The sequence below is a fragment of the Hyperolius riggenbachi genome, chromosome 5, assembly GCF_040937935.1.
Source record: "Hyperolius riggenbachi isolate aHypRig1 chromosome 5, aHypRig1.pri, whole genome shotgun sequence".
Lineage (NCBI taxonomy): Eukaryota > Metazoa > Chordata > Amphibia > Anura > Hyperoliidae > Hyperolius > Hyperolius riggenbachi.
In genome coordinates, this window is record NC_090650.1 from 269,509,173 (window position 1) to 269,534,674 (window position 25,502).

The 25,502-nt window shown below is 44.5% G+C and overlaps 1 protein-coding gene across 6 annotated transcripts in view; it reads right to left on the reverse strand.

Moving 5' to 3' along the window:
• TBC1D7 (TBC1 domain family member 7) overlaps positions 1-13,166 on the reverse strand; it is a 39,900-nt gene extending 26,734 nt beyond the window's left edge. For 2 of the 6 annotated variants that reach the window (XM_068234634.1, XM_068234640.1), the window contains exons 1-3: positions 9,953-10,038; positions 4,677-4,921; positions 2,074-2,154 (exon numbers count right to left, since the gene is read on the reverse strand). In XM_068234634.1, coding sequence (XP_068090735.1) covers positions 2,074-2,154; positions 4,677-4,881 — 286 coding nt within the window. In that variant the 5' untranslated portion in view covers positions 4,882-4,921; positions 9,953-10,038. Of the gene's footprint in view, positions 1-2,073; positions 2,155-4,676; positions 4,922-9,952; positions 10,073-12,849 lie in introns of those variants that run through there. The other 4 variants (XM_068234635.1, XM_068234637.1, XM_068234636.1 and 1 more) reach the window with 4 other exon arrangements.
• Between the last annotated feature and the right edge of the window lie 12,336 nt (positions 13,167-25,502).

Genomic DNA, 25,502 nt, shown 5'->3' on the forward strand with positions numbered 1-25,502 from the left:
TTACTTTGAAACTTTAACATCGATTTTCTCAAAAACTATAAGGTCTTTTTGAAAAAAAAAAAATTCCTCTTATTCCTCCTGATCTCCTTAATATATTCTCCAAATTTGAGGCTCTTGGCATTTAAGGGGGCTTTGCTATTAACCCTTAAAGTCGGCGGCTTTTTTACATTATACGGAGCGTTACGGTTTAACGCGAAATTACGGTAGCGTTTAATGCGAAATTACGGCATGAACAAATACCCATTGTAATGCGAAAATTATGCGAAAATTACGCTTACGCGAAATTTTGCGAAATCCTTCTTCATTACGATTATGTACTTACGGCCATAATCGTAATTACATTAATTACGCGAAATTTCGCAAAAATCGTAATTACGTCATTACGCTCATCTCTAAATCTCCCCCTCCACTTTATGAATTTCATAATGATTAATCACTCTTATGCAAATATGTATGTATAAAGAACAGATATTGTGTGAAAACCTGTCATACATTTTATATCAGTTCAGCTCAGAATTTTGTGTTAAATTATACTGAAGCTGTTCTCTAAGGTGTGAATTCTATCATTTTATAGAACCGTCACACACATGCACAATAATGCAAACATACACACAAGGAATGCAGGCTGTTACCCACACAGCAATGGGGCAGATAGCATTCAGATAGATATTAAGATACTATCCTACATGTTGTGCAACACTAGGGTTATGGAAAGCACTGGGATTGATGAATACATCAGGTCAGGTGTTGCACTGGAAGAAGTCAACAATTTCAAAATGAAGCCCTTTCCCCAGATTCCAAGCAGTTGCCAGGCAGCAGAAAGCAGTTGACAAGCAGCAAAAAACAGTTGTGAGAGTTCCTACAGTCTTTTCCCTGCCTATCAACTGCTTGTGCAGAAGGGCCCTTAAACTGCTGCAGAGCAGCAAACTCAACCAACCCTTTAGCCTAAAGGTGGCCACACACGATACAATAAAATGATCCGATTTTACAGCAATTCGATGAAAATGATCGTATCTCTTGAAAAAAAAAAAAAAAAATCGAAAGCTTTTTTTTCATTCGACTTAAAAATCCGATCGGAATTCCCGTTTTTTTCGATTTAAATCGATCCGGAATGCCAGATATTTCTGTTCAATTGCTCTAAAGATTGTATGGTGTGTGTTGGATTGTAAGTTTATTAATATATGCATCCTAGCAATTTTCTCAGAGTTTCCAATCATTTTTATCATAATTGGGGAAAAATTGAACATAGGTGTGTGGTACATTGGTCATATTTTTTAATTTGTTACAATCAGTCAGAAAAATTGATTGCAATTCTTAAATAGAACAGATATTTAAAAAATTGTATGGTGTGTGGCCACCTTAAGGCAGGCCTGGGAAAAGTTTACCCGGCCTGGGCCGCATTGTGCGGACCACATTCCTTAGATTCCTACCCCCCTCCCTCCCTGCAGAGTTGCAAGCGGGCACCAGGGAATTTGAAACTCACCTCGCTCACCAATGTCCCGCGTCGTATCTCCATGGCAACAAAACGTCACTGCTGACTGCAAACTGCTTGCTGCTGTCTGATGACTGCTTAATGCTGCCTGGTAACTGCTTGCTGAGCACACAGTTCAACTGCCTGTGGAAATGAGCCCTTAAGCAAAACTAAGTGGCAAATAAGTGAAAGCGCCTCTCTACTGGTTCACCTAAAGGGTACTGTCAACAACCAGTTTGTCCCTGATGGGAGAGCAGGCAAGTGCAACACAAACCATCTCATGCCTCAACAGCAGACATGCCAAGAAGCTGATCAGGCACCAGGGGGTACACATTATCTGCCCATTACCTTGAGGCCGTGAGCCTGCATACCCGGTCTGCCTAATAGCACTGGGGTGATAGCGGGGCTTGTATCAGGTTAAAAGCTGAAGGAATTTTAATATTAGAAGTTTGCTCGTCACCTAGTGGAAAAAAACCAAACAAAGAAAAAAAAAAAAAAACCTTCACCAAAATATTTGAGGCAAAAATACTTCTGAAATGCTTTCCTCAACCACAAATCAATCAAGGTCACCACATTTTACCTAAAAAAGCCATTGTGCTTACCTAAAAGAACTTTCCAAACAAGTATTCGGTACATGGATGGAAGGGGAAATCTCTGGCTGAAGGTGCACAGCTTCTCAATATCTGCAGACAGAAAGGTAAAGTTATGACACATTCTTATACTGGTTGCCAAATGATGAGCATGTAGCAGGACTGTCTGAGCAGACCTGGATCCACAGGCAGAGTATCAGACCTGTACATAGACTTTCCAATAATGCTAAAAAGCTTATGTATCTGACCCAACCATTAACTATAACTAATACCGCCACAGCTTATGTATCTTACCCACCCACTAACTAATACAGCCAGGGCCGGATTTGTACTTTTTACTGCCCAAGGCCCATTGTCATCAACTGCCCCCCCCCCCATTGTCCTCTTTCCTTCTGCTCCGCCCAACTTTCTAAAACATGTAGGGCAGGTCATGGGACATAGGCTCTCTGAGGGAGTGTACGTATTGTATGGCCGCAGGTGAGTTCGGCGCAGGGCGAGCTGAATGACAGCTCTCCATGCTGCCGCTAAACTCCCCGAGCATTAACTATTCACCCTCAGAGGGAGATGAAATTCGGGGTCTGCTATCACCGGAGCCCCAAATTACTCTTGCAAGTAACCTGCCTTGTCTGAGTAATAGTGCAATTCTCTCCCACATCCCAAGGCCCCCCTCCAGTGCTGCCCTGTAGCTGCAGCTCAAATAAAACTGCTGTAGTTCAGAGTAGCAAAGCAGAGCATGTTATTTTAAAGTGAACCTGTAGGGTAACAATTGTCCCGGGGGTACTTGCCTAAGGAGGGGAAGCCTCTAGATCCTAATGAAGCTTGTCCTGTCCTCCTCTGCAGCATGGACCCAGTACTGGTTCCCCTGGCAAAATGAACACCATAATATTTACACTGCGAGCCTCGTGCAGGCGCAGTATCAGCTTCTTGCACGGCGGAAATATAGGGTCCGCTCTACTGCACAGGCGCAAGCCGCCTGCGTAGTAGAGTGGACCCGATCGGGCTCAGCTATTTCCACCGGAGCCCAACTGGAAAGAAGCTGCTGCACCTGCACGTAGCGCATTGTTCAGGACAACCCAGCGGTGGAAGCCATAGTGCACTTGCGCAGACTTTCAGGGGGCCAGCGCTGGATCGGGGTTGCTAAGGAGGACAAGGGGAGCCTCATTAGGATCCAGAGGTTTACCCCTCCTGAGGTAAGTATCTCCCAGGTGCAATTTTCACTACAGATACTCTTTAAATACTGTGGTTGGACAGGTTCACACACCTCTCCTCTGCTCTTCACAGCAGCAGGAGCTATGCTGTAGCATACTTCTATACAGCACCTGACATGTCACAGAAGAAAACCTGAGAGCCGTGCAGAAGTAAGCAGCATAAGTCCAGGTTTACATTGACACTAAAAACAGACTGTTAGCAGATGGTGGCAGAACAGATCCTAAGGGATGGTAATGGATCCAATGTTACCCTATGGATTCCGTTCCCATTGCTCCATTAGAATGGATCCGTTCCGCCAAGATTGAAAACTTGGGTCTGCAGCGATTTTTGCCGATGGACGTCACAGTGACCGGACGCTAATGGCAAGGATAAAAAACTGATACCTTTAAAAAAACGTATTAGTTTTAATAAATACTTTTTTACGCGGGTCAGTTTTTTATCGCAAGTGTGAACCAAGCCTCAAAATAAAAAAAAAAAAAAAAAAAAAAAAACAGAACTTGCATAACTAAAAAGATTTATACATACCTGGGGCTTCGTCCAGCCGCATCCACGCCGCTGTCCTCCGATGTCTGCAGCGCCGGTACCGGGTCCCGTCACTTCTGTCAGTAGGCTCCAGTCTACGTAGAAGAAGTGCACCCTCTACGTATCTCTACAGTAGCTGCTGGAGACATACACAAAGAGCGCACTTCTCCTGCGTAGAGTGGGACCGACTGACAGAAGTGCAGGGAGCCGGTACCGGCGCTGGAGAAGGCTGAGGACAGCGGCGTGGGAGCGATCAGAGTGGATGTGGCTGGACAAAACCTCAGGTATGTATACATTTTTATGTATACATTTTTAGTTATGTGAACTCTGATACAGTAGTTAGCTGCAATAAAGAACAGAGGAGAGTTTAGATCAGACCTGCCACTGGAATAGGTAGAATAACCATGCTTTGCTGTGCTACTCTGAATGTAGGGAGAGGGTGTTATGGTATGCCATTGCCAATAAAGCTTTTTTGGATTGGATTGGATTGGGTGTCACACACTAGTTTGTATTGTTGCAGCACTGTACAGCAAAAGCATTTGCATTAGGTGCATGTTATGTGAATGGCACACACATAACTTCTTAACAGCAATGTGCTGCCCTGTCAGTCTCCTCTCCTGCTCAGACGAACTTTTTATTTGTGGAGGTCTGCACCTCTGTCCTGGGATTCCATTCATTACTCCCCAGTGGCAGGGCAAAACCTCCCCAGCACTATTAGTGAGGAGAGAGTACTGGGGAAGAGCAGACGTTAGAAGTATACAGCAGATGCCAGGAGAATACAGCAAGACACAGAACAGGGGAGAAGCAGGGAGTGCAGCTCTATGTTACAGCCACGTGCAGATTACATCAATAGCTTGGCAGAGGGAATAACAGTAACACCGTACCGAACAGTCTGCTGATGTCTTTTCCTCCATCGTCTCCTGTATCCCCGCCCCTCTGAATTTCCGATTGGCAGAAGCAAAGATGAGGGCGGAGATACAAAGTGCTGTGCTGCACTGCCTCCTCCTCCACCATAGACTGAAAGGGAGGCGGAGGGAAGCTTTGAATGACAGCAGGAAGGGCTGCATTGATTCGGCCATTGCTCATCATAATAGCAAAGCACCCGCTCTGTCCATGTCTGTAGCTGCCCCTGCACACACAGAGATATGCAACTGAGTGATTTCAGAGTAGTGGTGGGCGGCTGCAGACAAATAACGTGAAGCTGCATCATTGTGGGGAATGGCATGGGCGGCCATTGGAACACTGCTGCCAGTTTAACCCGCCCCTTCCTTAGCTCCGCCCTAGTCCCAGGCCTACTGGGCCTGCCCACAAATCCGGCCCTGAATACAGCTATAGCATATGTATCTTACCCACCCATAAACTATAACTAATACAGCCATAGCATATGTATCATACCCAATGAATAACCATAACTAATACTGCTACAGCTTATGTATCTTACCCACCCACTAACTAATAAAGCCATAGCATATGTATCTGACCCAACCATTAACTATAACTAATACCGCAACAGCTTATGTATCTGACCCAACCATTAACTATAACTAATACCGCAACAGCTTATGTATCTGACCCAACCATTAACTATAACTAACACCCCCACAGCATATGCATCTTACCCACCCACTAACTAATACAGCCACAGCTTATGTATCTTACCCACCCACTGATACAGGCAAAGCTTATGTATCTTATACAGCCACAGCTCAAGTGTCTTACCCATTAACTATAACTAATACCGCCACAGCTTATGCATCTTACCCACCCACTAACTAATACAGCCATAGCATATGTATCTGACCCAACCATTAACTATAACTAATACCGCCACAGCTTATGTATCTTACCCACCCACCCACTAATACAGCCATAGCGTATATATCTTACCCACCCACAAACTATAACTAATGCAGCCACAACTTATGTATCTTACCCACCCACTAACTAATACAGGCACAGCTTATGTATCTTATACAGCCACAGCTCAAGTGTCTTACCCATTAACTATAACTAATACCGCCACAGCTTATGTATCTTAGCCACCCACTAACTAATACAGCCATAGTTTATGTATCTTACCCACTGAGATACAAAAGAGACATGAATGTCTGATTGATAAGAGATTACTGTTCACGGTATATATGTTAGCTTCTTTTAGTACTGGATGTTCTATGATAGTTCATTACAACACTGGCAGTTATAATTTAAAATAACACACTTGTTCATTCCCATCGAAAACTGACCATGACATGCTGCTAGTCTCAACACTAGTGGTTATTTTAGTAAACATGTTTTTTCATTCTCAAGCCAACTGACCATGAGAATGTTGCTATCTACAACACTAGTCAAAATATGAGATGTTGTGCGGAGTTCTCACATAAGCAACAATAGTCAGACGTGTTCTGTGACGCTTCTAAAGCACGTTGTGATCATGCAGTCACGTGTCTTGTCTGCACAGGCGCACTGATACAAGCACATGGTGATCAAGCACCCTTATCTGCACAGGCACATTGATGAAACATGTTCTACGCCTGCGCAGTTATTGAATTCTGTCTATATAAAGGAGGGTAAATACTTTTGAGTTGGGACTCTCGAAGGACAAGCAGACATGCCGTCTGTTTGTGTCGCCAGGTATTTCCCCTCCGAGGTCACTGGGGTCCCCTGATCTTCTCTGGGTGATGCTACAATGCTTGGTAAGAATATTGGTGCTCACTAATTACTCAAACACAATGTAACTATTATTCTGCAAGCCTAGATAACAACAATAACAATAACAATAATATTTATATAGCACTTTTCTCCCTGGGGACTCAAAGCGCTGTGACCCTGCATTATGCAGTCTCAAAGGCTAGGGAAAAGAGGTGAGTTTTTAGCCTTTCTTTAAAGTTGTCCAGAGAAGGAGCCTCTCGTACTGATTGTGGAAGTAAGTTCCATAGAGTAGGGGCTGCATAGGAAAAGGCCCGAGCACCAAATCTTAAGTGTATCCTGGGAATAATCAGCTTCATCTTGTTGGCAGAGCGGAGGGTGCGTGGAGGGGCATAAAGTTCCAATAGATCCGCTATGTATTTGGGTCCCATGTGGTGTAGAGCCTTAAATGTCAGCAGGCAGATCTTAAAATTGATTCTCCATAATTATTATAACAGGATTGTAGCGCAATAAATATTACTATTGAACCTTTTCTCATGTTTTGCTTCAATTAATTTTACCCACTACGGTGGTGAGCGAAGTTAGAGGGTTTAAAAACCCTTCCCATGAGGCAAAACACCCACCCACTAACTATAACTAATACAGCCACAGCTTATGCGTCTTACCCACCCACTAACTATAACTAATACAGCCACAGCTTATGTGTCTTACCCACCCACTAACTATAACTAATACAGCCACAGCTTATGTATCTTACCCACCTAATAACTATAACTAATACAGCCACAGCTTATGTGTCTTACCCACCCACTAACTATAACTAATACAGCCACAGCTTATGTGTCTTACCCACCCACTAACTATAACTAATACAGCCACAGCTTATGTGTCTTACCCACCCACTAACTATAACTAATACAGCCACAGCTTATGCGTCTTACCCACCCACTAACTATAACTAATACAGCCACAGCTTATGTGTCTTACCCACCCACTAACTATAACTAATACAGCCACAGCTTATGTATCTTACCCACCTAATAACTATAACTAATACAGCCACAGCTTATGTGTCTTACCCACCCACTAACTATAACTAATACAGCCACAGCTTATGTGTCTTACCCACCCACTAACTATAACTAATACAGCCACAGCTTATGTATCTTACCCACCCTATAACTATAACTAATACAGCCACAGCTTATGTGTCTTACCCACCCACTAACTATAACTAATACAGCCACAGCTTATGTGTCTTACCCACCCACTAACTATAACTAATACAGCCACAGCTTATCTATCTTACCCACCGAATAACTAATAGTATTACAGCCATAGCGTATGTATCTTAACCACCCATCAACTAATAGAGCCATAGCCTATGTATCTTACCCACTCAGACATCAACTATAACTAATACAGCCATAGCTTATGTTTTTTCTTTCCATTCTTTCTTTCGCCCACTCTTCTTCCTGTTTTAGATACATAGTGTCCCCCCCATTGCAGTTGTCAACAGTAGCTATGACAGTTTAACATTTTCCATACTAGCGGAGTTAGCTGATCGTGGTGGAGCAGCGATAGAGACGGGAGCGCACAGAAGCGGGACATTGAACTCAACACCCTGGCAGGAATAAGAGGCTGCAGGGAGTAGATTTCAATTATCTGCAACATGTTAACCTTAATCACAAATGTGTATGGAACCTTAAAAATAATAATCACTCCAGACCACTTCTGGTGACAGAACCTGTAGAAACCCTATAGACAGGAAGCAGGGAGGACAAGAAACAATGGAACAACAGTGGATAGGCAAGACTGTACACCAATGTTTGATTGTCAGTGACCAATGTGGCCATCACAGGCTTCTGTATACACACTGGACAGTATACCACAGTAGGCTTTGTATGAACACGCAGGTTTTGTATGAACACACCCACACAAAGGTTTGGTGCAGTGCTCGGTCTACCAGAGCACAAATAGATAGAGTTATAATAAAATTTCCAATGACCAACATTTTTAAAGTAAAGTAATTTCAAAAGTTGTTTTTAATTTTATTCTTCAGAGAAGGTAATCCGTGTAAAAAGCGTGATGTAGTGTCGTGTCGTTTTTAACTTCAGCAAACAAAGTCCATCAGAGTATAATCTCTCGGCAAAGACAGCAGCATACAATCAGTCACACTTTTTGGCTTGATAAGAGGCATGACTATGATCTAAACAGTCCTTGGCCAGTATCTGCAGCCATCTTTAATGTGATGCCATTTAAAATGATGGGACAACTTACCTTCCAACATTGGTGCTGTTTGTATGCTGCTACCGTTGCCAGACTACTGCAATCGGGAGATTATACTCTGATGGAGTTTTTTCGCTGCAGTTAAAAGACCGCACAACACTATGTCACGCTTTGTACACTGATTACCTTCTCTGAAGAATAAAACAAAAAGAGTAACTTTTGAAATTATTTGAGAGTGCTGATCACTGGAAATCTTACACACTGGACAGTCACACAAACCAATTGCAAAATGACTGTACTGGACAACAAAAATCTAACAGTGTATACACATGTACGATACTTGGGACTTATTGCACCCTCAGGTAACAGTTCATAAGAGGGGTGGTGTACAGATGGCCAACGCTTCTGTTTCTATAGAGACGTGAAGAGGGAGGGGTGACTTCTGGTAAGAGGAGTAAGAAGAGGGAACAGTGGGCTGCTGATAGTCACTTAAAGAGAATCTGTATTGTTAAAATCGCAGAAAAGTAAACATACCAGTGTGTTAGGGGACATCTCCTATTACCCTCTGTCACAATTTCGCCGCTCCCCGCCGCATTAAAAGTAGTCAAAAACAGTTTTAAAAAGTTTGTTTATAAACAAACAAAATGGCCACCAAAACAGGAAGTAGATTGATGTACAATATGTCCACACATAGAAAATACATCCATACACAAGCAGGCTGTATACAGCTTTCCTTTTGAATCTCAAAAGATCATTTGTGTGTTTACCTTCTGTCCCCCTTCTTCTCTCATGCACTGAACATTACAGGCTTCCTGCAGACAGCTCTGCCTGTGCCTGTGTTTGTAATTCCTCAGTATGTGTCAGCCAGCTACTTTCACAGCCAGAGGAGGATTTTTATCCAGCTCTCTTCTATCACTGATAAGATAGCAGAGACGCTGCTAGCTTATGTAAATAAAACACACACTGGAGTGTGCATAGAGGAACAGACCAGCACAGAAGAGTTGGCAGCCTTCCAGACACAGGCCGACAAGTCTGACAGGGGAAAGATACATTGATTTATTACAGAGACCGTGATAGTACAAAGTGCTGCAGTGAGCCATAACAGATTAGAATAGGTTTAGGAACTTGTAGGATGGTAGAAAAAACGTTGTACTTTTTGTTACAGAGTCACTTTAAGATCTTGCATGCCAGATCATTAAGTGACCTTGAGGGAAACCCATTTTGAGCAGGATTATGCAAAAGGCAATAACTATGTTCAGCCATTTTGCTACATTTCTTCTCTTACCTAACCGGTCATCTTTCAGCAGTATCTCCAGTGATTTCTTCTCTTCCACTCCACGAAATCCAACTTTCTCATAGTACACCGATCGGAAATTTCTTTGGGAATCTTCAGCCATATTTTACACTGAAAACAAATAATTATAGTGTTTAGTGCTAACTAAGAGAACCAATCCAGAACTTCATTACTATAAATAAATATATCACAAGGCAATATAATATTTGTTTTCCCATCCAAATTGCATGCAGGGAAACACTGCAAAGTCCACCCTTGTGGAATTGGGGCCTATTGGATAAACATGGGCAAAAGGTAACGGCTAGTGGTGCCACTCAAGCAATATTCCCATAACAGTGCAAAGATGGCAGCAGGAACAGTCAGACCAAAAAAAATCAAGTGTGTACAGCGCACAGTGTATCCATGTAACCAATATCAATGAGATAACAATCATTTACTTGATCTAAAGACAACATCTAATAATGTATTCCTTTATAGCTCTCTCTTTATCATGTTTCTGTACATTTGACTTCTCAGTTAGGAAAAGACCTGAAAAATGTGCTGAATAAGCTGATCACTATGAGCAGGAAGTACCAACATCAAAACTCAAACCTCACACAATATCTATCAACCTTAAAGGACAACTGAAGTGATAAAAATATGAAGGCTGCCATATTTATTTCTTTTTAAGCAATACCAGTTGCCTGGCAGCCTGCTGGTCTATTTGGCTGCAGTAGTGTCTGAATAATACCAGAAACAAGCATGCAAATAATCTGTCAGAAACACCTGACATGAATATGCTTGTTCAGATTCTACTGCTAAAAGTATTAGACAGGCAGAGGATCAGCAGAATAACCAGGCAACTGGTATTGCTTAGAAGGAAATAAATATGGCAGCCCACATATCCCTATCGCATCGCTTCAGTTGTCCTTTAAAGTGTACCCTAGCCCCCCCCCCCCAAAAAAAAAAAAAAACCAAACCGATATAGCACTTACTTAAAGGACAACTGTAGTGAGAGGTATATGGAAGCTCCCTTTTAAAAAAATAACCTCTCACTACAGCTGTCCTTTAAGAAGAGGGAAGCCTCTGTATCCTGCAGAGGCTTCCCACGATCTTCTGGTTCTCACTGTTGCCTCACACAGATCCCCAAAACACATCCAGCAAGAGCATTATGGCTATGTTATGTGGCCACTCCTCTCCTTTTCCTCTGTCCTGTGCGAGTACAGTCGCACCTGCACAGTAAGCCGCTTGTCTATGAGTGGCTCAATGCTACTGTACGGGCACAACTGTGCTCGCATGTATACAGCACGACCCCGGTCGTGCATGAAAAGGAGTGCGGATGTGAACTTCTAGAGAACCAGGGTAGTGGGGGTGGTGTGAAGTGTGTGGGAATCCTCTGGAGGACCCAGAGGCTTGCTCATCTTAGGTACCTTCGCTTTTTTTTTTCTTTTTTTGCTTTAGGACTGCCTCGGTTCTCTAACAATTGTTAGGAAAACCAGTGGGGGACATAGGTCATGTTTTGAGAGCACTCAAATTACTGGCTGAGCACCGCTATAGCCTGAATTCACATTACTGCCTGTGGTGGCACATTCTGCACCCAATAAATGCTACATAAATACACACTCCTTTCCTCATTATCCCCGCTCAATACAAGTGTTTAACTTTTATGTAGACATTCCTAAAGATCCTAAAATTATATGAAGGGTTCCTAAGGGATAAAAAGGTTGAGAAAGGCTGCTTCAGACACTTCTCTGATCCTTGCTGAGTGCACCGCTGGTTGCCAGGACCCCCTTCTTCCTCCCATTCGTGAACGAGCACAGGCACACTGACAGCTTGCAAGTTCACTGTAGCACAGAACCGCTAGTGCACAGAGGAAACGTCAAGCACCAGTGGCTCCGTGGTACTGCACAGGCACAGGTCTTACAGTCGGAGCAGTGCTTTTCAGCGCTGCTAGATTTGGGCGCAGCCGGCGCCTCCATAGACTACAATAGGAATCATTCCTATTGCAGCGCTCAGTGAGTAACGTCGGCTCCGTCAGAAGATGGAGCCGAGGTTGCTTAAAAACATAATAATTCGGCCTCCAGCAATTGCTGGAAGCCGAATTATTTCATTCCCCCACTATCCATGGCGGCCTGGAGGGGGAATAGTAATTACATCGGCCCGGACTTGTGCAGAGGCAGGACCAGCCATATACCGCTGTATCCTGCGCCCAAGTCTACCGGCGCCGATTTCAAATGTACTCCTTACAGTTGCACAGTGCAGCCAAGCTCGTACACAGACATAAATTGATAGGTTCTGATCCATTTCAGCATCATGCCTGAAAAATGGATATAGGCAGTGGTTGTCATATGAGGGGGAGAAACTGTGGTAAAGACTGCAGCATTTCTAAGCTGCATCCACTGTGGGCATTGCATTCCATGTAACAGCAGGAATGCAACCACTCAGGAAAGTGGCACCGCGCGTTACCCACGCGTTGTTTCTGTTACAGTGAAGCATACAGGCAATGAAAATGATGCTTTAATCTTATGTACTGTTAACAAGTTTTTTAGTGTAAGTGCACTACGTGCAGTGCGTTATGATACTGCACGCCGTAATAAAGAATGCAGCAAAAAAAATAAAATAAAAAAAATAAATAAATAAAATAAATTTATATATATATATATATATATATATATATATATATATATATATATATATATATATATATATATACATACACATATACACATACACACACAGCAATTGCTACCCATGCATATACAGAAATGCAAGTTTTATTGCAACATCAGTAATTAAGCAATCATAATTTCTCCATATAAGTTTAGCAATCATGTTACCCCTAATAACAGGTGCATGCAGCAGCCATCTCCCCAACCTCCTCCCACCACAACATGAGTGTCATTGCCAACCTCCCATATAGCTGCAATCCCCTTCTGTCCCTCAATCACAGGTGTTCAGTGGTGGGTGAAAAAATACCAGCTGTTTCAGTCACCTCCTCCGGCTCCCCCTCACTACCTGCAAAATCCCATACAAGTGTGCGCTAAATCCGTAGCAGTGCACTGCGTTCCATATCAAACCGCTGGTCGCATCTCTAGGGAGAGTGGGATTATTTATCGGGTGTGGAGGATGTGTGCAGGAGAGGCGGAGAGCAGCCCGCTGTCACTGCTACCTACAAAGCATCACATCACATTCACAGTAAGTACAGCCACACTTCCTCCTCTGACTGTCATCACTACAGCAGGCATGAGGTGACAAACTGATATCAGATGGCAGAATACTGCCAGCAGGAGGCGCAGTGTCTCAAAGCTGAGATCATCGGAGGCTGGAACTGTTAACCATTTCAATTGGTGTGAGTCTAGTACATTTTTACCATCTAACTTTGGAAGTTTTTATGTAGGGAAATAGTTCTCACTATGCAAGTAAAAGAAGAAGTGTTTTAGAACACTATAGTATATGATATGTTGCCTTCCAATTAAATGTTAAAATAGCAATAGAGCCAAAACAATGGCTCAGTGTTTATTGAGCAGTGTACTCGAATGCTTTGGTCATATACTGAGAAGACCACATTCTTTGGAGGAATTCTTGATGCATGGAAAAATTGAAGGCAAAAGAAGATGATGGCAGATGCTAAAGGTGGCTACACACTATACAATAAAATCTTGCAGCAAAAAACTATTGGTGGTTGTACAGGAAAATTGAAAGCTTTTTTAAAAAAAAAATGCCAGAGAAACCTGAATTTCCTGTTTTTTGAAGGTTTTCTTTTGATTGGGAGTCAATCGTGAGTAATAGCTTTTTCTGATCAATTTTTATGAAAATTGAATGGTGTAGGGTAGATTATCAATTTCTTAAAATATAGACGCAAGCAATTTTTTCAGAGTTTGCAATCATATTTTTTCATAGTTGGGAAAAATTGAACTCACGTGTGTGGTACATTGGACAGATTTTTCAAATTTTACAATCAAACAGAAAAAATGATTTACATTTTTAAATTGAAAAGAAATGTAAAAAATTGTATGGTGTATCCGTATCGCCACATTAAAGTGAACCTGAGGTGAGAGTGATATAGAGGCTGCCATATTTATTTCCTTTTAAACAATACTAGTTGCCTGGCAGTCCTGCTGATCTATTTGGCTGCAGTAGTGAACTGAATTACACCAGAAACAAGCATGCAGCTAATCTTGTCAGATCTGACAATATTGTCAGAACCCCCCGACCTGCTGCATGCTTGTTCAGGGTCTATGGTTGAAAGTATTAGAGGCAGAGGACCAGCAGGGTAGCCAGTCAACTGGTATTGCTTAAAAGGAAATAAATATGGCAGCCTCCATATTATTCTCACCTCGGGTTCCCTTTAAGATGGATAGACAGCAGGGGCTTGATTAACTAAACCGTGATAACTCAAATACCACACCTTATCAAAAATATCACACCTTATGAAAATATATAACACCTTATGAAAAGATATCACACGTTATCAAAGTTAACACGCCTGATCAGAGTAGCATAGTGAGCGCTACAAACCCACAGGGGCTCATGGCAGGACGAGTGGAGTTGCCAATTAGCAGGCATAAGTTCGTAGCGCTCGCTATACTACTCTGATAAGGCGTGTTAACTTTGATAACGTGTGATATCTTTGATAAGGTGTTATATCTTTTCATAAGGTATGATATCTTTTCATAAGGTGTGATCTTTGATAAGGTGTGATATTTGAGTTATCACGGTTTAGTGAATAAAGGCCCATATGTTAAGTAATGTTCATGCCAATGCAACAGCTGAAAGAAAGTGATTGGCAGAGACATCTACCTAGCATGCAGAAGTACATATGATCAAGTGAGTCGACTAAACAAATGAGGTGGTACTCTGTTACCCTATTTAAAGGACAACTGGAGCGAAAGTATATAGAGGCTGACATATTTATTTCCTTTTAAGCAATACCAGTTGCCTGGCTGTCCTGCTGATCCTCTGCGTCTAATACTTTAAAGCTGCATCTACACGCGTCGATGCGGCGGTGATGTTCCTTATCGAGCCGCTGATGCGGCTCGATTGATAAGATCCGACAGGACGGATCTCCCCACCGCCGATTCCCTGCTCGCTCCCCGCGAGGGGACAATGGCAGGGAATCGAGCGGAAGATAAGCGGCGCCGGCGGGGACGAGCGGGGGATCAAATCCGGCGCGCGAGCGGGGACGCGGAAGACGCGATCCGGCGGCTAATCGAGCTGCCGGATCGGAGCCTCATCTACCTGTGTAGATGAGGCTTTAGACCTAAACCCCTGAACAAGCATGCAGCAGATCAGGTGTTTCTGGCTTTGTCGCCAGTTCTGATAAGATTAGCTGTATGCTTGTTTCTGGTGTTATTCAGGTACTACTGCAGCCAAGTACGTCAGATGAACTGCCAGACATTACGCCTCGAGTACACTTTTAGGACCAGCGCCCTTTTTTCCCCAGATCCCTGACTACAGCTGTGGTCGCAGGCTACTGTGCAGGCATGTCTGCCCACTTCTCTCGATCACCACAGCTGTGGTTGAGGATCGCTTGTGTGACATCATATGTGACGTCACACATGCGACCCACGTGCTATATGCTGTTGCCACGTGAGGTGGCAATGTGGAAACGGTAGATGTGTGGGCATCACAGGGGGCGAAAGTAGACAGGTAAAGTATAAATGCACGTGAACGGGGCACACTTACATTCTGGTGGGACATCGGCCGGGGGTTCCGTCGCATTTGACTTCAGGATTATGGCACACTGTTACCACGGCGCAACCGATCGACCATGTCGCCCTGAGATTTCCCTTTGTGTCCGATCGATACATCCGACCTATTTCAGCACGAAATCAGTCAAATCCGCGATCGGGCATGCTTTTTTTCATCTGATGTGATAATTATTGAATTGGATGATCGATTGACCACCGTATGTATGGCCACCTTAAGGACCCTTTCACACTGGGGTGGTGCGGTAAATTTACTGCACCCCACCGCAGCCTAATGAAAGTCTCTGGGGTCAGGGGTGTAACAAGCAGTCACTGGGCCCCCCAGCAAAACTTTGGATGAGACCCCCCCCCCCTCCCCCAGCTTTCTGCACAGGTAAACTGAACAGAAAACCGACAGATGAGTTTACTCCCAGCCTCAGCTTATTATAGTACCTCTGTCCATCTCTGATGGAGCAGAGCTGGCTCTGCAGACTCCTCCAGCATCACTATAGTGCACAGCACTTGGGGAAAGGGTGTAGAGGCTGGGCATTGTACACAAGAGCCTGATGCACACTGAATAGGGACTGTCTACAAATCTTTGTCTACAAAACTTTTTATGATTACTTATCAGTGGCTGAGCAGATGCAGTCATTAGAACAATCGTGCAGAGAGAAGAAAGGTTTTTTTTTGCTCTCCGTGCCCTTAGTTGTCAGTGTCTCAAGACAGAAAAAAGAAACTCCCCCCCCCCCATGGGGCCCTCTACAGCTTCTGGGCCCCCCTGCGGCTGCATCCCTTGCAGGGTGTATTGTTACGCTCCTGTATAGTGTAGTTCGCACTCCCCACGCTGCAGTACGCTGTGCCGGAATTGCCCTATCTAACATGATGACAAACTGCACAGCACCTGCAGCGATCTGCGTTGGACCATAAGTTATGTAAGTGTATGGCGACGCAGGGTTTGCCAAAATGTTGGCGTTGCAGCAAGCTTATTTTACAAGCTAGGGTCACTTCCTGTTTGGATCCCAATCAGAAGGGGATTACCGTATACTAACGCGGTAATAGCCGAAGTCCTGTTTGCTGCCACCAATATACAGTCTGAAGCTGGCCTAAGGGTTAATGGTTTGTTTACTTTTCTTCAGCAGGCTTATCAATCCCTGAATTGTGCACAGGGGCTTCCATCTGCAAAGCTCAAAGACGGAACCCAGTACTGTAGCTCAGCATTCCTCTGACACAGGAGACCATGGTTCAAAATCTTGGCTCTTCCTGTTCAGTAAGCCAGCACCTATTCAGTAAGGCGTTCTTTGGGCAAGATTCGCGCTAATCGCGGCAAATTGCGTGCGCTAAAGTCCGCGAACGGCACTTCACGTGCTAACTGTTTAGCACACCCGTGCTAAACAGTTTGCACCGCTTTGTGAATCAAGCCCTTAGCACGTGAAGTGCCGTTCGCGGACTTTTGCGCGCGCAAAGTGCCGCGATTTGCGCGATCGCGGACTTTTGCATGCGCAATTAAATTACGCTCGCAAAAGTCCACGATCGCGCAAATCGCGGCACTTTGCGCGCGCAAAAGTCCGCGAACGGCACTTCACGTGTTAACTGTTTAGCACACCCGTGCTAAACAGTTTGCACAGCTTTGTGAATCATGCCCAGTGTGTCATCCATCCATCCTAGCCTGAAGGATAACGATGCATCTGTACAGCCCCGAATTGTCGCCCGAGGGATCGTTTCCAGATCCCCGGCGGGTGACAATTATTGTATGAATATGTTAATACAGACAAGTACACATACTGTACACATCTAGGTATACATACACACAGACGGGCAAATAAAGACACATTCACATCTACATACACACACAGAATCAGATTGCATGTGCACATAAATACTGTACACAGACACACTAAAGCAGGCAAATCACCATTTATACAATTAAATCAAATTCAATGACACCCTCCAGCCCAAGATATACTCAGTCTCCTTTCCACACTCTGCCCTGACCTCCAGCCTTTCTATCTTCTGCCAACCTGCTCCTGTTGTATAAAAGTGGCAGCAGATTGTGTTCTCTGCCCCCTCTTCCATGGCTGCTAGACTCCTGCTCAGTATGCAAGAAGCAGGAATTTCACAAAGAAAAGATGCAATGCATGCCCTGACCACTAGGTGGTGGCCAAGACACATGTCTGGGTGGCCTATACCTGGATAACACCCTGGGAACTGTAGGAAAAAGCAGATAAAGGACCACTATAGAGAAAAAAAATAAGCTGTTAAAATCTGACAGAACCGACAAATTTTGGACTAGTCCATCCCCTTATGGGGGATACTCAGGGTTTTCTTCGTTTTCAAAATCTTTTCCTGAAGGACAGTTGCTCAGTGTAACCGCCAAAATGGTAAGATACCAGCCAGCCTCCCTACTCACTTGCACACTATTTTGGCAGTTAGACTTAGCAACTGCTGTTCAGGAAATGCTTTTGAAAACAAATACATTCCAGAGAATCTCTCATGAAGAGATGGACTAATCCAAAATCTTTTCGGTTCTGTCAGATTTTAACGGTTTACTTTTTTTTCACTGTATGGTCCTTTAAATACAAAAGAGAAAAGTGAAAACCCTTAACAGTTTTTACAATAACTATTGACACAAATGAAATATTATATAATATAATATGACACTTAATTTTTAATAAAATATGTGTACATTTAATTTCTCATTAAGAGTCTAATTTGGTGAGTTAATGAATTAGTCTATATACAAGCTGCAAAGTTGCTGTCCAGGCTCAAAATTCTCTATGAACCTACTAAATTATGAACAAGATACTTAACAAGATGCTTTATTGTTGTGTGCTGTCAGTGTATGTAGACATACGCGGGCAATATGCAAACTGTGTAATTGTCACTATGCAGCTAGCATAATTCACATTATACACAGACAGCGTATATCATACTTGTGTGTCACTGGGTGACCCGATGAGCCTAACGCAGGCATGTTCAAAGTCAAATGCGGCCTGCTGAGCCTTTTCAGGTGGCCCCCGCAGATCACCTCAGGTATAAAATGCATGCGGCCTGCAGACCAAGCAAGGGCCAGCTTGTGTTGCCGCTCTGCCTCTGCTTGTCTGTAGCCCCATAGGGATTACTGTAGGACTACAAAAAAATGGCCACCCAGGTCCGTATTTGCAGACATATTTTTCTCCGGTGGCCAATTTTTGTAGTTCTATCCTATAGCAATTACTTTGGACTTTGGAACTTGGCCATATGAGTCCCAATGGAGAAGAAGGAGCAGGGGGAATGCAGAACAGAGTCAGTGACATGGTGAATAAAGGATAAGGGAAGGGGCAGCCATCACTGTACCAGTAGCTGTAGCAGTCACTCACTTGCAGCCGCCACTATGCCAGCAGCAGTAACAGCCCAGGGACGGACTGACCATTCAAGCACGGACCGAGGGCCCGTGGTCAGGGGGGGCCCGCCAGAGCTCCCTCAGCAGGAGGGGAGGCAGCCAGTGAAAGGGAGCGATTAGCACAGCGGCGGAGAAGGGTGGACGTCTCCCCCCTCCCTTCCCTCACCTTGGGGCCCCCCTTCCTGGCTCTCCCCTCCGGATTCATGTTTATTAGTCTCGGTGCAGCGGCTGACAGCGGCCGGGGACTTACCATTGTTACAGCCACCGGAGGGAGTTTTGACCTGTGTGCCGCTAGTCTGGTCTACTCAAGACCAGACTTACGGCGCACAGATCACAGCTCCCTCAGCCGGCTGGAAGAACAGCTGTAAGTCCCCAGCTGCTGCGCCGAGACTAATAAACATTAATCCGGAGAGGAGAGCCAGGAAGGGGGGCCCCAAGGTGAGGGAAGGGGAGACGTCTGCCCTTCTCTATCGCTCTGCCCACAGCTCCCTTGTGAGTATAATCAGGGACGTAACTAGGCCCCACCGGGCCCCCCTGCAGATTTTCAGAGCGGGGCCCCCCCTCCCCCTCCCTGGGGCCCACTCGGAGGGGAAAGCCGTGGCCACAGTCGGCGGGGAGAGGGGAAGTTCCCCCCCTCTCCCTCACCTCAGGGCTCTCCCCTCTGAGCTTAAAGAAGTGTCCGTGGGCAGCGCGAACAGCGGCGGGCAGCAAAAAGAGACATACCTTCCGTGCGCTCCAGCCAGTGCGTTCCTCTCGCTAGCCTCTGACACGACTTCCTGTTATACCGGAAGTCGCGTCAGAGGCTAGCGAGAGGAACGCAGGCTGGTGGAGCGCACGGATGGTATGTCTCTGCTTGCTGCCGCCGCTGCTCGCAGCTGTTCGCGCTGCCCACGGACACTTCATTAAGCTGGAGGGGAGCACAGAGGGGAGAGCCTCGAGGTGAGGGAGAATGGAACTTCCCCTCTCCCCGCCGACTGTGTCCACGGCTTTCCCCTCATGCTGCCACCCCTCCAGCCCCCACAAAACGGCCCCGTGCGGGCGGGAACAGGGGCTGCAGGCCCTATTGTTAAGCCAGTGAGTATAATCATTGTGTGTGTTTGCATCAGACATCACCTTATTAACATACTACACCATATCGGGCTCTCGTTTCTCCCCCTTTCTTTCAAAAATAAATCAGCAGGGCTGCCAGGCAACTGGTATAGTTTAAAAGGAAATAAATATGGCAGCATCCATATTCTTCTCACTTCGGTTGTCCTTTATAAAGCAAACCTAGTGAAAAAAAGGTGTCCCGGTTCCCCTGCCACTCATTTTTTGCAAACTTCCCTAGGACTGGGTAAGGAGGGGCTAAGGGGTCCCATCAATCTCCCCCTCCCCCCTTTATGCAGAGCGGTGCAGCAGGCATATACTGTACATTGCTGCAGCTCCACTCCCTCCTCTTTACTCTGCAACATGGCAGCCTGCACCAGCTTTACTCCCTGAGGTTTCCATGCATGTCAGTGTGACATTGAGGCCTTACCGAGGAGCGCTTCTGCACACTGCAGAGCGAGGAGGAGGGAGCACAGCCACAGAGACGTAAGTATGTGCATGCTGCGATGCTCTCAGTAGGGGTGACCTGGCGGTCACAGAGGCAGGCCACACTTGGAGGGTGCAGGGTTTTTTAAGCATGGGGCCTCACAAAGTTGTTTGCAGGAGACCCCAACCACCCTAGTTATGCCTCTGCAGTGCACAGTAATTTTACCAGTACTTACGGCAGTGACATAGGCTGCAATATGCAAGTAGCACAACTTGCACCACCTAGTTTATGTTCATGTTGCTAGTATACATGTGTTTCCTAGGTAACAGGAGTTGCACTATTTTCACAACATGCGCTGTGCAATAGTAATAGCGGACAACAATCCAGTACATCTAAAACCATATATACAAGAAAATACAGTCCAGGTTTGCTAGATCATTTTTAATATTCCATGTGAAGAGATCACTAGAAATGACTTACAATTCAGACTCAGAAATTATTATTTGAAACGGAAAACTTTTCATGGTTTGAGTTCCACTTTAACAGCAGCATTGGTTTTATAAAGCAACTGCTGACAATCACATGTATATTAAACAGGCAGTTGTGATAAAAATACATTTACAATTGTGCTATGTAAAAACATTTCAACTATGACTTCAGAAGGTCTTGCATAAAAAAAAAAAAACACCTGGAAGCCTTGGACATCAACATCAGATAAGAGCAGAATTTATTGTGTTCATTCCATAAATGATTAACCACACCATGGCATTAAATAGACACAGAAAATCAGAAATCCTCCAAAATAGACGGGTGACACTGTACCAAAATGACCGTCCCTTCTATCAGGCACAGCAATGTTCATTTGGCTTATAACTGGTTCAAATATTTTTTGTATGCCACAGTGATTGCCGTGACACAATGTTAGTACATTTGTTTAACCTTTGGAGCAGCTATTTCTTACAATGAAAATAGGGAAAGAGCTGCTAGCAAGTTTATGTTTAGTGGAGAAGACAATTGGCTATCATTCATAAAGCATTTCCGCATGCGGAAATTATTATTATTATTATTATTATTATTTAGCGCCGACATATTACGCAGCGCTGTACAGTATATATATATATATATATATATCTTGTCACTAACTGTCCCTCAAAGGAGCTCACAATCTAATCCCTACCATTGCCATATGTCTATATTATGTAGTGTAAGTACTGTAGTCTAGGGCCAATTTTAAGGGGCGCCAATTAACGTATCCGTATGTTTTTGGAATGTGGGAGGAAACCGGAGTGCCCGGAGGAAACCCACACAGACATAGAGAGAACATACAAACTCTTTGCAGATAGTGCCCTGGCTGGGATTCTAACCAGGGAACCAGCGCTGCAAGGTGAGAGAGCTAACCACTACGCCACCGGAAATGCTTAAAACAGCTGACTTTACCGACCACTTAGCAAAGTCAGCATTCATAAAGCCTCTTTCCGCATGGAAAAATGACACTACCGAGCAGAGTGATAAATTACTGCCTTGTGCGGTGATTATCGGTGCAAATGTAGCAAAATGTTCATTCATAAAGATCACCGCAAGCGGTGTGGGGAAGTACCGCTCCCTCTGATGTGACAATACCAATGTAAGTGAATGGAGACACACAGACGTCCCAGGCAGCTGCAGCAGAGCGGAACACGGAGAAATGTATCAACTCGGCAGCTTCCGTGTCTCCGCAAGCCTACCGCCTGCCTACCGACAGCTTAGTTCGGAGAATCTCCGCACTGCTTCCGCACATGGATACTTTTTTATGAATGCCCACCTCGAAGTCTAAAAATCCGCCAGCGGTGTTTTCCCGCACTGATTCTCTTTACCGACAGCCTGTTCATGAATGATAGCCAATGGCTCTTACTGCAGTGTCCACTGCACGCCAGCTGGCCATTGGGGGTCCAGCTCAAGTGTGAACCGATGGTGACAGGTTCCTACTATGCTGCTACCAGTAATTACCTCCTGCAGTAAGAAAGGACGATTTTAGGTAGGTTGTACTCCACAAAGGGCTTGCAAAAAGAGCAATTTCACCTTCAGTCAGTTCTTAGGCCCAGTGCACACCGAGCGGTTTTGGGAGCGATCCGCCGGCCGCATCCGCCTATAAAAACGCTTGTCTAATGTATTGCAATGGGACGGTGCACACCGGCGGTTTGCGGTTTTTGCCAAGCCGCAAACGTGCCTCCTGCTGCGCGTTTGCGGATTTCGGAAGCGTTTCGTCCTCAATGTAAAGTATAGGAAAAACGCAAACCGCTCTGAAAAACGCTACTTCAGAGCGCTTTGCCAGGCATTTTTGTTACAGTAGCTGTTCAGTAACAGCTTTTACTGTAACAATATGTGTAATCTGCTACACAAAAACGCACCCAAAACCGCTAGGTATGTTTAGAAAACCTCTCTAAACATACCTAGAATCGCTCTGAAATCAGCTCCCAAAACCGCTAGCGTATTGCGGATCTGCTAGCGGTTTTGGTGTGCACTGGGCCTTAGGCCTGGTGCACACCAGAGGAGTTTTTCTGAGAGTTTTGAGTTTTTAAATCTGCTGCTAATGTTATTCTATGTGTCTGTGCACACTGGAGCAATGAGGTTTTGTAAAAAAAAACCATAGCATTACATTGGGAAGAGCTTTTAAAACCTCTAAGGCCCAGTGCACACCAAAACCGCTAGCAGATCCGCAATACGCTAGCGGTTTTGGGAGCTGATTTCAGAGCGATTCTAGGTATGTTTAGAGAGGTCTTCTAAACATACCTAGCGGTTTTGGGTGCGTTTTTGTGTAGCAGATTACACATATTGTTACAGTAAAAGCTGTTACTGAACAGCTACTGTAACAAAAATGCCTGGCAAACCGCTCTGAACTAGCGTTTTTCAGAGCGGTTTGCGTTTTTCCTATACTTTACATTGAGGATGAAACGCTTGCGAAAACCGCAAACGCGCAGCAGGAGGTGCGTTTGCGGCTTGGCAAAAACCGCAAACCGCCGGTGTGCACCATCCCATTGCAATACAGTAGACAAGCGTTTTTAGAGGCGGATGCGGCCGGCGGATCGCTCCAAAAACCGCTCGGTGTGCACTGGGCCTGAAAGCTCTTCAAAATGTAATGCTATGAGTTTTTTTTACAAAACCTCATTGCTCCAGTGTGCACATACACATAGGATAACATTAGCAGCAGATTTAAAAACTCAAAACGCTCAGAAAAACTCCTCTGGTGTGCACCAGGCCTTAGATTGCTGCAAAGCGAAATGGGAGGATACATTGTTTACTATTTAACTGATATACATTTGTAGAAATTTGCAAAGAAAGTTTAATTTTCTCCTGCATCAAAGATACAGTGATAGGCCTGGTGCACACCAAAAACTGCTAGCAGATCCGCAAAATGCTAGCAGATTTTGAAACGCTTTTTCTTATTTTTCTGTAGCGTTTCAGCTAGCATTTTGCGGTTTTGTGAAGCGTTTTTAGTGTAGTAGATTTCATGTATTGTTACAGTAAAGCTGTTACTGAACAGCTACTGTAACAAAAAATGCCTGCAAAACCGCTCTGAAGTGCCGTTTTTCAGAGCGGTTTGCGTTTTTTCCTATACTTAACATTGGAGGCAGAAACGCCTCCGCAATCCAAAATCTGCAGCAGCCCGGGAGTATGCGTTTCTGCAAAACGCCTCCCGCTCTGGTGTGCACCAGCCCATTGAAATACATGGGAATGCATTCCACATTATTAAACTTCAAACATTAAACATCTACCAATTATTAAATAATTGAGACACACACCACCTTGGCGGTTTACAGGCCGCGGCCATTGTTTATTGGGGGGTAAAAAGGGGGGTATAACAAACAACCAACTTTATTGTAAACTCCGTAACTATTTAACTTTATTTACACGTGAACACACATAAATTGACCAACACAACAACCGCGATCGATGGTCTGTGGACCCTACACGATCGCACATCAGTTCTTTACTTTCACCATACCCCCCAATAATAAAGGCCCGCGACAAAAAATTTAATTAAGGGACGGGTGGGTGGGCAGCAGCTCAGGTCTGTCCAAAAGTTCTCCTCAAGTGACACTGACTGTTCTGACAGGGCTGGTTTTGTTTCACCTCAGCCAACCTCCTGATTGGCTAAGGGCTTTGGAGGGAACAAAGCTCCAACCAATCCGCTTTCAGCTGTACCTAAACAGCATACAGCTCAGCTTTGCATAACAACAGAATCTTCTGAGGTGATTTACCTCACAGCATCTGAAATACAAAAAAGACTGCCAGTACCAATCCTTAACATATACATCTGTGCATATATATATATCTATATATCTATATATATATATCTATCTATATATATATATATATATATATATATATATATATATGAATACACACCTTAGTTCAATAGTTTCAGCATGCCCATGTTCGCTGCCCTTCTATTGTAATGCAGCTCATCCATTACCCAAGCGTTTCCACATCCGCAAGCGGATCGCAAAACGCAGCCGAACCGCTCTGGTGTGCACTAGGCCATAGTCAGTGCTTCAGTGCCCCTTTGCCTTCTGCAATGCTTTATGGGAGGGGCATGGTAAGGTTGCCAGACTCCTATCTCAGTACAGCATATGGGAGGAGGGCGTGACCAAACCATGACTTCCTGGACAGTAAATGCCCGGAGGCATGACACGTGACTGTAATTGTCTACTTTTGATGTAGGTGTTCGTAAGAAGTACTATTTCTGTGGTTTTTAAGTAGTGGTGAATAAAATGTTGTTGAAGGACATTCATGGCGATAATTACTAGGTTATTCCCAGCAGTGTTGATCCACGTATTGTATCCAATTGCTATCTGGAGTCGGGAAGCAATTTTTTACCTTTTTAGGGCTGATTGGTGGAAGCCTCGTAAGGGTTTTTCGTTTGCTTCTGGATCAACTGATATATGTGAGGGTCCAGGCTAGTGTTGTACCATATTTTCTGGTTGAAATCAATAGACGTATGTC